Source organism: Macaca mulatta, chromosome 19, assembly GCF_049350105.2.
Source record: "Macaca mulatta isolate MMU2019108-1 chromosome 19, T2T-MMU8v2.0, whole genome shotgun sequence".
NCBI lineage: Eukaryota > Metazoa > Chordata > Mammalia > Primates > Cercopithecidae > Macaca > Macaca mulatta.
Genome location: NC_133424.1, coordinates 21495584 through 21509332, shown reverse-complemented (window position 1 = coordinate 21509332; position 13749 = coordinate 21495584). Strand labels below are relative to the sequence as shown.

The 13749-nt window shown below is 38.3% G+C and overlaps 1 protein-coding gene and 1 pseudogene across 2 annotated transcripts in view; one reads left to right on the top strand and one right to left on the bottom strand.

Annotated features, from left to right (window-relative positions):
- Positions 1-13749, top strand: part of LOC106994678 (hsc70-interacting protein pseudogene) — a 146369-nt pseudogene that overhangs the window by 63840 nt on the left and 68780 nt on the right. The window lies entirely within an intron of this gene.
- The window catches only part of LOC693354 (uncharacterized), a 171528-nt gene continuing 165850 nt past the window's right edge, over positions 8072-13749 (bottom strand). The window contains 4 exon segments of the mRNA XM_077978582.1: positions 8072-12188; positions 12590-12678; positions 12680-12767; positions 13648-13749. Coding sequence (XP_077834708.1) covers positions 12073-12188; positions 12590-12678; positions 12680-12767; positions 13648-13749 — 395 coding nt within the window. The 3' untranslated portion in view covers positions 8072-12072.

Sequence of the window (13749 nt, the reverse complement as noted above, 5' to 3'; positions counted from 1 at the left end):
ACATAGTGAATCACACTTATTTACTTGTATATGATGAAACATCTTTGCATTCATAAAGTTTACATGCTTGTGGCAAAATACCTTTTTGCTTTGCTTATGAACTAAGCTTCCTAGTACTTCATGAATGTTTGTTTCAATTTTCACCACGAATATTAGCCTGTAGTTTTCTTTCTTTGTTGTGTCTTCACTAGGTTTTGCTATCGAGATGATACTGGTTTCAAATAATAATTTAGAAAGGACTTCCATCTTTATTTTTGGAATACACTCAGTAGGATTAGTACCAGCTTATCTTTGTATATGTGATAAAATGTGGCTGTGAATTCATCTTATCTAGGGCTTTCTATGGTTGGTAGCTTATTTTATTACTAATTCAATATTATTATACACTTTACACATTATTGTTCTGTTGAAGACTTCTGTTTCTTTCTGGTTCAATATTGGGAGGCTAGGTGTATCCAGGAGTCTATCTATTTTCTCTATTTTTTTTAGTTTGCATGCATAGAGATGTACATAGTAGTCTCTGAGGATGTTTACTATTTAGGTGAAATTGTTGTGATTTCACAACTCTAACATTTAAATAGATGCAGAATAAAAGTTTGTCAAAATTCAACATTCCCTCATGATAAATCTTAAAAAAATAATAAGTATAGGACAAATGCATCTCAAGCCAATAAATGCCATGAAGAAAAAAATGCACAGCCTACAACATACTAAACAGGGAAATGTTGTAAGCTTTTACTCTAAGACCTAGAACAAGACAGGAATGCCTCCTTCCTTCCTTCCTTCCTTCCTTCCTTCCTTCCTTCCTTCCCTCCTTCCTTCCTTCCTTCCCCCCCCCCCCTTTTTTTTTTTGACAGAGTCTCTGTCACTCAGGCTACAGTGCAATGGTGCAATCTTGGCTCACTGAAACCACTGCCTCCCAGATTCAAGCGATTCTCCTGCCTCAGCCTCCTAAGTAGCTGTGATTACAGGTGCCTGCCACCACATCCAGCTAATTTTTGCATTTTTAGTAGAGACTGGGTTTCACTATGGTGGCCAAGCTGGTCTTGAACTCCTGACCTCAGGTAATCCACCTGCCTTGGTCTCTTAAAGTGCTGGGATTATAGGCATCAGCCACCACACCTGGCCGGATGGCCACTTTCTACAGACTTATTAACATAATACTAAATGACCAAAAAGAGAAATTAGAGAATAAAATCAAAGACATTCAGATTGGAAGAAAATAAGTAAAATTATTTCTGCTTGCAGATGATATAATCTTAAGTACAGAAAAGCCTAAGACTTTACTAAGAACTACTAGAATAAGCAAATTTATTAAATTTGCAGAATACAAATCAACATATGAAAGTCAGTAGTATTTCTATTCAATAACAATTAACTATCTCAAAATGAATTTTAAAAAGAATCCCAGCTACAGTAACTGTAGTAACTATATTTTGAAATAAATTTAAGCAAAAAGGTGAAACGCCTTATGTTATAATCTAAAGAACGTTAAAGTAAAAAATTAAGTAATACACAAATGGAAAACATTACTCATTCATGAATTGGTGCTATTAATATTGTCAAATATGTGTGTTACACAAAGTAATCTACAGATGTAATGTAGACCCTATCAAAATACCAGTGACTTTGTAAACTTTTAAAAATGTATTTAACATTTATATGGTACCACAAAAGACCCAGAATACCCAGAGCAATCAAGCAAAAAAGAAAGGCTGGAGCACACAATCTTACTTTGAAATATACTAAAAAACTATAGTAACCAAAACAGTATACTTGAATAAAAATTAACACATAGAAACCAGGAATATATCCATGTATTTACAGCTAACTAATTTTAAATATAGGTGACAATTTCTTAGGGAAAGGACAGTATCTTTAAAGCAATGAGACCCTCATTTGACACCATAAATAAAAATCAACTCAAAATAAATTAGAAACTTACATGTAAGGCTTGAAACTCTGAAACTAACACAAAAAAATAGAGTAAAAGCCCCATAACATTGGTCTAGGCAGTCTTTTTTTGAGATGGAGTCTTGCTCTGTTGCACAGGCTGGAGTGCATTGGTGCGATCTTGGTTCACTGCAACCTCCACCTCCCGGGTTCAAGCAATTCTCCTGCCTCAGCCTCCCAAGTAGCTGGGACTACAGGTGTGTGCCACCATGTCTGGCTAATTTTTGTATTTTTAGTAGAGACCGGGTTTCACCACGTTGGCCAGGTTGGTCTCAAACCGGCCTCAGGCGATCCGCCCACCTTGGCCTCCCAAAGTGCTGGGATTGCAGGCATGAATTACCACACCTGGCCGGCAGTGACTTTGTGATTTTACCTCAAAACCCCAGGAAAGCAAAGAAAAAATAGATGAGTCAGATTACTTCAAATTCATAAGCTGCTGCACAGAATCTGATGAAATCAGTAGATGTGACAACTAAAAAATGAGAGAAAATATGTACAAATCATACACGTGACAAGGTGTTAATATGAAAAATATATAAAAACTCAAATGACTATACAACAAAAAACATATAACTATTTAAAATGAGCAAGGCCAGGTGCGGTGGCTCACGCCTGTAATCCCAGCACTTTGGGAGGCCAAGGCAGGCTGATCACCTGGGGAGTTCAAGACCAGCCTGGCCAACATGGTGAAACCCCACATCTACTAAAAATACAAAAATTAGCTTGACATGGTGGCAGGCCCCTGTAGTCCCAACTACTCAGGAGGCTGAGGCAGGGGAATCGCTTGAAGCCGGGAAGTGGAGGTTGCAGTGATCTGAGATCACACCATTGCACTCCAACCTGGGTGACAAGAGTGAGACTCCATCTCAAAAAAAAAAAAAAAAAAAAGAGCCAAATGCTTAAATATTTTTCAAGAAAAGACATACATACAGACAACAGATACGTAAAAAAATTCTCAATGTCAATTATCATCAAATTATTATCATTGTAAGTCAAGCCAAAAGAGCTATGATATACACTCATTTTTGCTAACTTCATTAGTAACTGTAGAAATGCTAATTAAAACTATAAATGATATACCATTCTGATTCTCCACTTTGTCAAAAAATATTGTGTCCAGAATTTATTCCTTCTGGTGGGTTCTTGGTCTCGCTGACTTCAAGAATGAAGCTGTGGACCTTTGCGGTTAGTGTTACAGCTCTTAAAGATGCTGTGTCCGAGTTTGTTCCTTCCAATGTGTCCCGAGTTTCCTCCTTCTGGTGAGTTCGTGGTTTAGGTGACTTTAATAATGAAGCAGTGAACCTTCATGGTGAGCGTTACAGCTCTTAAAGGTGGTGCAGAACCAGAGAGTGAGCAGCAACAAGATTAACAGTGAAGAGTGAAAGAACAAAGCTTCCACAGCATGGAAGGTGACCCAAGCAGATTGCCGCTGCTGGCTCCAGGTGGCCAGCTTTTATTCCCTTATTTGGCCCCACCCACGTCCTACTGATTGGTCCATTTTACAGAGCACTGATTGGTGCGTTTACAATCCTTTAGGTAGACAGTGCTGATTGGTGTGTTTTTACAGAGTGCTGATTGGTGTGTTTGCAATCCTTTAGCTAGACACAGAGTGCTGATTGGTGCATTTTTACAGAGTGCTGGTTGGTGCATTTACAATCCTTTAGCTACACAGAGAAGTTCTCCAAGCCCCCATTCGACCCAGGAAGTCCAGCTGGCTTCACCCCTCAATATGTCTAGTAATTCCAAGAGTTGGCAAAAATACAGAGTAACTGGAATTCACAAATAACCATGGCTATAGAATTGGTTTAAAAATTGACATACATTCACACTATGTGGCAGTGAAAATGGGCAACTGTAGCTATGCAAAGCGACATGGAAAAATAGAAGGAAACAATTGTAAATAAAAAAGTAAGTCACAGACAAAAACTTGTAGAATTTATCTAGAGCAAAAAAACAGATAACACTGAAACGTACATTGCTTATAGACAAAATTGCATAAAGTAAATGATAATATAAAATTCAGATACTGGTTACTTTGGGTTAGGAGGACTTTAGGAAACTTCACAGGTATCCACTTCTCAGGAATGCATGATTTTATGAAGTTATACTGAAAGTTCATGAGAGTAGAGACCAATACTTTCTTCTTTCTTTTCTTTTCTTTCCTTCCTTCCTTCCTCCCCTCCCTACCTCCCTCCCTCCCTCCCTTCCTTCCTTCCTTCCTCTTTCTCTCTTTATTTTTTTTATGTTGCCCAGGCTGGAGTGCAGCAGCACGATCTCGGCTCACTGCAATCTCCGCCTCCCAAGTTCCAGTGATTCTCCTGCCTCAGCCTCCTGAGCAGCTGGGATTACAGGTGCCCGCCACCATGCCCAGCTAATTTTTGTATTTTTAGTAGAGACAGTGACAGAGGCCACCCGACTCGGCCTCCCAAAGTGCTGGGATTACAGGTGTGAGCCACCGTGCCTGGCCTCTATTTTTTTTTTCTAAGGCTACCAAAAGAATGGCATATCATGTGTGCTCAACACACATTTATCATTTAAAAGAATGAGTACATATTCTTTGTAAACTATGAAACTATGCAAATCAAGATTTTATTTTTATTTCCTATAGTTTAGTTAACAGAATCAAATAGAAAATAATAAAATGTAGAATTCAGAAAGCACTATCGAAAGTTTAAAGTTAAACCAGCACTTCTGGGTAAAAATATATTAAAATTTTTAGTTTCCAAATTCGTGACCATCACAATTACATTTAAATTGCCACATTAGGATGGAACATGAAATCTGACTTCAGGAGAGAACAATTTAAGAGGAAAAGGCAGAAATAAGAGAAAAAGAAAAGAATAAAAATTTGCTTGGGTCAGATCTGCAAGTTCTCCATACTTTTCTTTTCTTCTTCTTTTTTTTTTTTTTAGAAAATAATTTTTTCCTCTGCTGGTGCAGAGAGAGGGGCTGGGGACTCTAGGCCTCTCTGTCCTCCCCGAGGTGGCAGTGGCTAATCTCCGCTCAGGCGTGAGGGGCACCGCCATGCGCTGGGCCTGAGGCTGCCCGGCCCAGCCCAGCCCCTCCTCACGACCCTGGACTCTTCCATGGTGTCTCCGGGCCCTTGCACCATCCTGTGTGTCTCTCTGATGAAAGTGGAGGTGGCAGCATAAAGATGATGGGGGAACTGCCCCGCATGGCCAGGAAAGCTCTCCCAGCTACGCGAAATGGTCTGATTGACGTCGGGTTTCTGCGCACCAAGCTGGACCGTGACCAAGGGTTACAGCCAAGGCGTCCTCGGGCGTGGGCGTTTCAGCTGCTGTAGGAGCAGCCCCGCTGGCAGGAGGCGGCGGTAGCAGTGGTCACGGAAACAAGGTCCTGCTAATAAATCTAAGACACCAGGATTAGACGAACCCGGAGAAACTGCCGGAGAGCGTGAGCCAAATCGACGGACTGTTGGAGCGTCTGAGAGTGAAGCTCCGCGAACTCCTGGGAGTGGAACGGCAAAGCAGCCACCAGAGATGGACAAGAAAAATGAACAAAGAAAATTAGCAGAAATCAAAGGCAAACGCTAAAGCTGTGCAAAACCGTTAACTTGCAACATAAAAATGGAATTGATGAAGGAGTCTAGGAAATGAATGAGAGAAGAGGAAAAACAGTAGTGACCATGGTAAGGTCCTGACGATTCTGGTCCACTGGATCCCACCATCCCTAGCACAGGAAATCTCATCACAGCATTTCCTGTTTGTTCCAAAATGAAAAATCGTAATTTTCATCACAAGGGCAAATACAAAGTAATTTATTATTATATTTTATCTAAACTGTAGGGGTTTGGTTTACTTGTTCTAAGTTCTCATAATTTTGAAAATGCAGTTGACAACTTGTATGGCTGTATTAGGTTTTACTTAGTAGTAATATGTATATAAGATCAAAGATCTGTTCAAAATAGGTATCTTTCATCGATAATTTGGTGCTTTCAAATATCCAGAAGTCTTGTTTTAATCAGATGAAGTCTGAGGATAGTTTACTAATTTCATTTTTTGTATGATGTGTTCACAATTTTCTAATTTAACCTAATATTGATTGATGAGAGGTAAACAAATCAATATCTTTTTTCAAATCTCATAGGTCTATTATGTTGTTGAAGATGTTTTTAGTTAAAATTCTGTATTTCAATATTGCAATTTAGGTCTAGTCAAATTTGCTCAACCCATTCATCAGTGTCAGTTGCCAGATTTCAATTCATTTATAGTGTGCCTGTACTTTTCTTTCTATAATCTCTGAATTAATTTTATTACTTATTTAAATGTTATATAATACAGCTCACATATTTAAAACAAAACCACCAGGTAAAATGAGTTCCAGCTTATTATAAAGAAGCTGTTATCAAATTAGTGTTACCTATATAGATGGATGCAGCTCAACAAAATTTTACACAAAAAAATTTGGATTGAACTACATGTGTTGCCATGAATTAGCCTCTAATTCATTATGAATAAAGACAAATTTCAACACATTTATTCATTTGCTTTCATTATGTCTAAGGGTAGTATGTCAAGAATTCTCATGCTACTGTCTGAAAAACACATTCTACTGTTACCTAAGAAATAAACTGGATGGCATTTTTATAACCTTGCACCACATAAGGAAAAACTGCAATGTAGTGTGATAAATGCAGATTCCATCACTTGGAAAATAATCCAGAATGTCATTTTCAATATTTAAGTATTTAACCTTTTGGTTGAAAAATTCAGTAAAATAGAGCTCTTGGTAAGTTTTGTGTGCTTAGTATCACCATAAAATAGGAAAAATATCTTTAAAAATGTAAACAAACAAAAACCTACACCAAAAACTAACATTCACCTACGCATACATTTTGATCAAAGCTCCAGGAATGTATAATGATTTTTCCTGGGTACACAGCTAGTGACCCAAATCGAGTTCAAATGTTTGATTTTAAAATTTTGATTTTCCCACTTTTGACAATATTGACATAACAACTAAATCTTAGTCTCAGAGTTGACAGTTGAAAATAAACCAAGACAAGTACTATTGAGGTAGACTGGGTAGCAAGAAAGTCACCATGTCCTCGGGATGCAGCAGCCATGATGATTACATGGTGACAGCATATTGTTGACACAATAAATCCCAACATTTGCACTGTATTTCAGCTCATTCAAGCAAAGCTCTCTTCACTGGGGAAATATTCCTGTAAAGAGCATGCACATTATCATCCTAACCCGGTGAAACCCCGTCTCCACTAAAAATACAAAAAATTAACTAAGTGTGGTGGCATGTGCCTGTGGTCCCAGCTACTCAGGAGGCTGAGGCAGGAGAATCCCTTGAACCTGGGAGGCAGAGGTTGCAGTGAGCCAAGATCCACCACTGCACTCCAGCCTAGGTGACAGAGCGAGACTCTGTCTAAAAAAAAAAAAAAGCATGCACATTTTTATTTTACTTGTCCTCTGACCTTTTACTCATTATGAGTAAAAAACACACATGTGAGTGGAGATTTAAGATGCTAATGAGATATGTGACATATAAACAAGCATGTACAGCCACTGTGTATGTGCACCAATAGGACCACCCAGATATGCTTACTAATAACACCACTTTCCACTTCTTTGTAAATAATTACGTAAGACTCCCATAAATGGAGTCTCTCTAGTTCCAGTCTTTGCTGGCTCATTCTTGTAAGCAGCCCACCCTGAATCCCTTCTCTCGGGGGAATTTTGCACCTAACTTTTAAAATAGTATTTCTACTTTGCAAATAAATCCCTCCATGCTTCATTTTCACGGTTTTGTGTCTCTTGTTTAACTTTTTGAAACTAAGAACTGAGGTCTCACAGTAGCCATCAACACTATCATGCTTTGTTTTGCATTCTTCATTATTTTTTGTGATATGTCAATATCTACATTTTAAACATAGCCAAAACTGCTAAATTAAAGAAGTGAGCTGAGATCTGGCCACTGCACTCCAGCCTGGGTGACAGAGCGAGACCCCGTCTCAAAAAAAAAAAAAAAAAAAAAAAAATTTAAATGACCACAAAATGATTTGTCATAAAAGCATGTATATTTTTCAAGTTTCAGTTTTATTACCCTTTATGTATTCAAATTTTGAAAAAATTCTGACACACAAGCATCTCCACCAAATTTAATATTTCATATAATAATTTGAATTCACTTCCAAAATAAATAATATTCATTTGTTGTTATATTTACTTTTGACCAAATTTGGCTTTCCAAACTAAATAAAAACTAAAGCATGTTTTCAAAGTTTCAAGGAAAAAAGCTTGCCGGCATCAAATGCTCTGTAGTAAAATTAACAAATAAAACCTCATCTTTTTATCAATATTTTGTGTCTGAACACTTCAGCATCAGTGGACTCTGGATGACTCTTGGAAAGTTTTGTGTATCCAGGAGTTTATTTTCTCCAAATTTTCTAGTTTGCATGCGTAGAGATGTTCATAGCGGTCTCGGGTGATTTTTTGTATGTATGTAGAGTTAATTGTGATTTCACATCTCTAACACTTAAACAGAGGCAAAATACAAAACAACAACAGAGGCAAAATACAAAAAAACAAAACAAAACAAAAAGATGCACAATGGAAGTTTGACACAACTTGACATTCCCTTATGATAAGTCTCTGAAAAAATTAGGTATAGATCAAGTACACCTCAGTCAATAAATGCAACATATAACCAAAAAACGGACAGCTAATAACATACTAAGGGATATGTCGCAAGCTTTTACTTTAACAGCTAGTACAGGACAAGGATACCCACTCTAGTCAGTCTTACCAAAAATAGTACTAATCCAAGACAAAGGAATTACAGAATACAATCAAAGGCATCCAGATTGGACAAAAGAAGTTAATTATTCCTGTATGATTATCTTTTATCTCTATACACAATCCGAAGTATAGAAAAGGCTAAGACTGGCCTGGCTTGGTGGCTCACGCATGTAATCCCAATACTTTGGGAGGCCGAGGTGGGCAGATCACCTCAGGTCAGGAGATTGAGACCAGCCTGGCCAACATGGTGAAACTCCACCTCTATAAAAAATAGAAAAAAAAATTAGCAGGGCCTGGTGGCACAATACCTGTAATCCCAGCTACTCAGGAGGCCGAGGCAGGAGAACTGCTTGAACTCAGGAGGTAGAGGTTGCAGTGAGCCAAGATTGTGCCACTGCACTCCAGCCTGGGTGACAAGAGGAAGACTCTGTCTCAAAACAAAAACAAAAGCAAACAAACAAAAAGCCTAAGACTTTACTAAAACCTATTAAAAATAAACAAATGTATTAAACTTTCAAAATACAAAAGCAACATCAAAGTCAGTTCTATACATTAACAATTATCTCAAAACGAAAACTAAAGAACAATTCCATGTACAATAACTATAGTAATAAATTCAATAGAGCAGAGAGAATACATTTGCTTTCAGCATTTTTGAGGCTTTTAGTTTTATACTAGTCATCTTGTTAAAATAATTTTTTCCAATATTGCTCTTTTCTTCTGAAAATAAGTACAAACTTATACTCACACAAACTCACTTACTCCATAATTTCCTTACACCTAAGGTTTATCTTTAGACTAATGCATAGTATATTTAACCCTCTGATATCAATATTAGAAGTCTATATGTGTTTGCAGGCAGACAGGACACATGTTCAAATATATATATTCATGTATAAAATTTAAAAATATCTATTCAGGACCCAGAAATGTATGTATTTCATTTATACTTGCATATCATTTCTATTATGACTATAAAATAACCTGGTAGTCAATAACAATTTAATTGTATATATATATTTTTTTGAGACAGAGTCTCGCACTGTCGCCTGGGCTGGAGCACGGTGGCATGATCTTGGCTCACTGCAACCTCCGCCTTGCAGGTTCAAGTGATTCTCCTGCCTCAGCCTCCTAAGTAGCTGGGATTACAGGTGCCTGCCACCACGCCTGGCTAATTGTTTGTATTTTTAGTAGAGACAGGGTTCCACTATGTTGGCCAGGCTGGTCTCAAACTCCTGACCTGGTGATCCGCCCACCTCGGCTTCCCAAAGTTCTGTGATTACAGGTGTGAGCCACTGTGCTTGGCCATAATTGTACATTTTATTTTATTTTATTTTATTTTATTTTTTTTGAGACGGAGTCTCACGCTGTTGCCCAGGCTGGAGTGCAGTGGCGCGATCTCGGCTCACTGCAAGCTCCGCCTCCCGGGTTCCCGCCATTCTTCTGCCTCAGCCTCCTGAGTAGCTGGGACTACAGGCGCCCGCCACCGCGCCCGGCTAATTTTTTGTATTTTTAGTAGAGACGGGGTTTCACTGTGGTCTCGATCTCCTGACCTTGTGATCCGCCCGCCTCGGCCTCCCAAAGTGCTGGGATTACAGGCTTGAGCCACCGCGCCCGGCCAATTGTACATTTTAAAATAAGTAAAAGTGTAAAGTTTGATTGTCTGTAATACAAAGGATAAATGCTAGAGGTGATGGATACATTTATCATGTGATTATGTATTGTGTTTATGTATCAAAATATGCCATATATGGCATAAGTATATATACTCATATACCCACAAAAATTAAGAACAATAAATTTAATTGATTAAAATAAGGATAAATATTTATCCAACAGGAATAATATTCTTTAACTTATCTATACTTTAAAGCCACTGGCAAGAGATTAACATGTTAAAAATGTTGAAACCATTAACTTCACACATAATGTAAAATTTTTTAAATGTGCTGCATTTTAATATATAAAAGTACAATTAGAACAATAATATACTACTAGTTTTCTTACAATGCAAAAGAATATTATTCTTAACACCTACCTCATACATCACTCAAGAGTATAAGTTAACCACAGAGAACCTCTCCACTTTTTCATCATGCATCTTACATTCTAATGTCCTTACTTGTCCACAGAAAAGATCATAAATAATGCCCACTAATGGAAAAGAATCTCTCCTACCTTTGATGCAGCAACAACTGATCACATGCTTTCACAAGTGAATAAGAATGAACAGCAGAAAATAGAGTGTTGCATTACATCATTTGCTTTCAAAGTCTAATTTTTTCAAGAAATAAAGTATACTTTGAAAGTAGTTATTACTCTGCAAAAAACTTTTACTCCTCTTAAAGTTATATACAAATACTTTTTCTACCAACTTTAGTTTTAGATTATTTTCTATACTCAGAACTCTGACTTAGTATATCCAAAGTGTCAGTTCCTCGTATATTTCTATTATAGATTCTCTGATATTTACATAGCCCTAATTTGGATTAAATATTTTTTTATTTTTACTGCATCTTCAAAAATATACTTCAGCATAAACTGGTGTTTTCCAAGATGTCGTGTTTGAAAAGTGTTTTTCCAAATTTATTACATTTGCAAGCACTTTTCCAATATAAATGCCTTGATGTTGAACAAAGCTTGAGCAACTGCTTCAGAGCTTTCCTCTAGTACAAAATGTGTACAATAAAATCTGATTCAAGTAAAGGTACTACAACCCTCTTTGTTTGTAATGTCCATCTTCAATATACTCTTCTTCACTTTAAAGGCTTATATTTTTCTGAAAGATCTTTTGACACTAATTGCCCTTATCTTGCTTTTATTAAGTATGAACTCTCTGGTGTTAAGATATAAGCAGACATTAATGTCTTTTTTGCAGCCTATATTTGTATAATTTTTCTCAAATATAAATGCTTTCTGTGCAATAAGGTGGTTAAAAGTTTTGCCACATTGTTCTCACTTGTAGGAATTTTTCCCAGTATGAATTATTTTACATCTAATCAAGTAAGGAAGGGAGTGATGGCTCGTGCCTGTAATCTCAACACTTTGGGAGGCCGGAGGTGGGTGGATCACCTGAGGTAAGGAGTTCAAGACCAGCCTGGGTAAGATGGTGAAACCCCATCTCTACTAAAAGTACGGCATGGTGGCAGATGCCTGTAATCCCAGCTACTTGGGAGGCTGAGGTAGGAGAATTGCTTGAACCCGGGAGGCAGAGGTTGCAGTGAGCCAACATCACGCCACTGCACACCAGCCGGGGGGACAAGAGTGAGACTTCATCTCAAAAAAAAAAGAAGAAAAAAATCAAGTATGACAACCATTTAAAGACATTGTCACATTCTTCACATTTCTAGGATTTCTCACCAATATGATTTTCTTTATGGTTAGAAAAGTTTGAGGTGTTGTCAAAAGCATTATTGCATCGTTCTGGTTTGTGGAGTTTCTCTCCAGTATGAATTATCTTATGTATGTTAAGATCTGAGGACTAGTGGCTAGGCGTGGTGGCTCATGCCTGTAATCCCAGCACTTTGGGAGGGTGCAGCGAGCAGAACATAAGGTTAGCAGTTCAAGACCAGCCTGATCAACATGGAGAAACCCTATCTCCACTAAACATAAAAAATTAGACAGGTATGGTGGTACATGCCTGTAATCCCAGCTACTCGGGAGGCTGAGGCAGGAGAATCACTTACATCTGGGAGACAGAGGTTGCAGTGAGCTGAGATCGCACCATTGTATTGCAGCCTCGGCAATGAGAGTTAAACTCCATCTCAACTAATAATAATAATAATAATAATAACAGGACTAGTTAAAGCTTTTGCCATATTTTTTCACACTCATAAGGTTAATCTCTAGTATAATTTTATTATGTTTAGTAAGAATTGAGGACTGGCTAAAGGCTTTGTCACATTCTTCACATTTGTAGGGTTTCTCTTCTGTATGAATTATTTTGTTCAAAAAGGTTTGAGGACTGGTTAAAAGCTTTGCCACATTCTTCACAGTTGTAAGGTTTCTCTCCAGTATGAATTATGTTATGTTTAGTGGGACCTGAGGACTGGATAAAGGCTTTACCACATCCTTCACATTTCTAAGATTTTTCTCCAGTATGAGAGAGAGAGAGAGGGGGAGAGAGAGAGAGAGAGAGAGAGAGAGAGAGAGAGAGAGAGAGAGGAGAGAGAGGAGAGAGAGGAGAGAGAGGAGAGAGAGGAGAGAGAGGAGAGAGAGAGAGAGAGAGAGAGAGAGAGAGAGAGAGAGAGAGAGAGAGAGAGAGCGAGAGAGCCCATGCCGTTATTTCTTTGTAGCAGAGGTTTTTAGTACTTTCACTAATTTTGCTACTGCTATCTAGAAGGCAAAGCCAGGTGTACATGATGGAACATGAAAGCAGACTAGGAGAGTGACCACTGAGGCACAGCATCACAGGGAGATGGTTAGGCCTCTGGATAACTGTGGGCAGGCCCAGTGGAGTAGTCTTCTCTAAACTCCCCTGGGAAAGGGGGACTCCCTTTCACGGTCTGCTAAGTAGCGGGTGCTTTTCCTTGGCACTGACACTACCACTAGACCATGGTCCGCTTGGTGAAGGGCATCTTCCCAGACACTGGTGTTACTGCTAGACCAAGGAGCCCTCTAGTGGCCCTGTCTGGCCATGACCGAGGACTCACACTTGTCTTCTGGTAACTTCTCGCTATGTTCCCTCAACTCCTATATCCGTATGGCCTGGTTTTTCCTAGGTTTATGATTATAGAGCAAGGATTATTATAATATTGGAATAAAGAGTAATTGCTACAAACTAATGATTAATGATATTCACATATAATCATATCTATTGTCTACATCTAGCATAACTATTCTTATTTTATATATTTTATTATACTGGAACAATTCGTGCCCTCAGTCTCTTGCCTGAGCACCTGGGTGGGTTGCTGCCCACAAGTAAGGGTAGAGGACCAGTTAAAGCCTTTGCCACATTCTTCACATTTGTAGAATTTCTCTTCCATATGAATTCTCCTGTGTAGTGGTATGAGTACCGGTG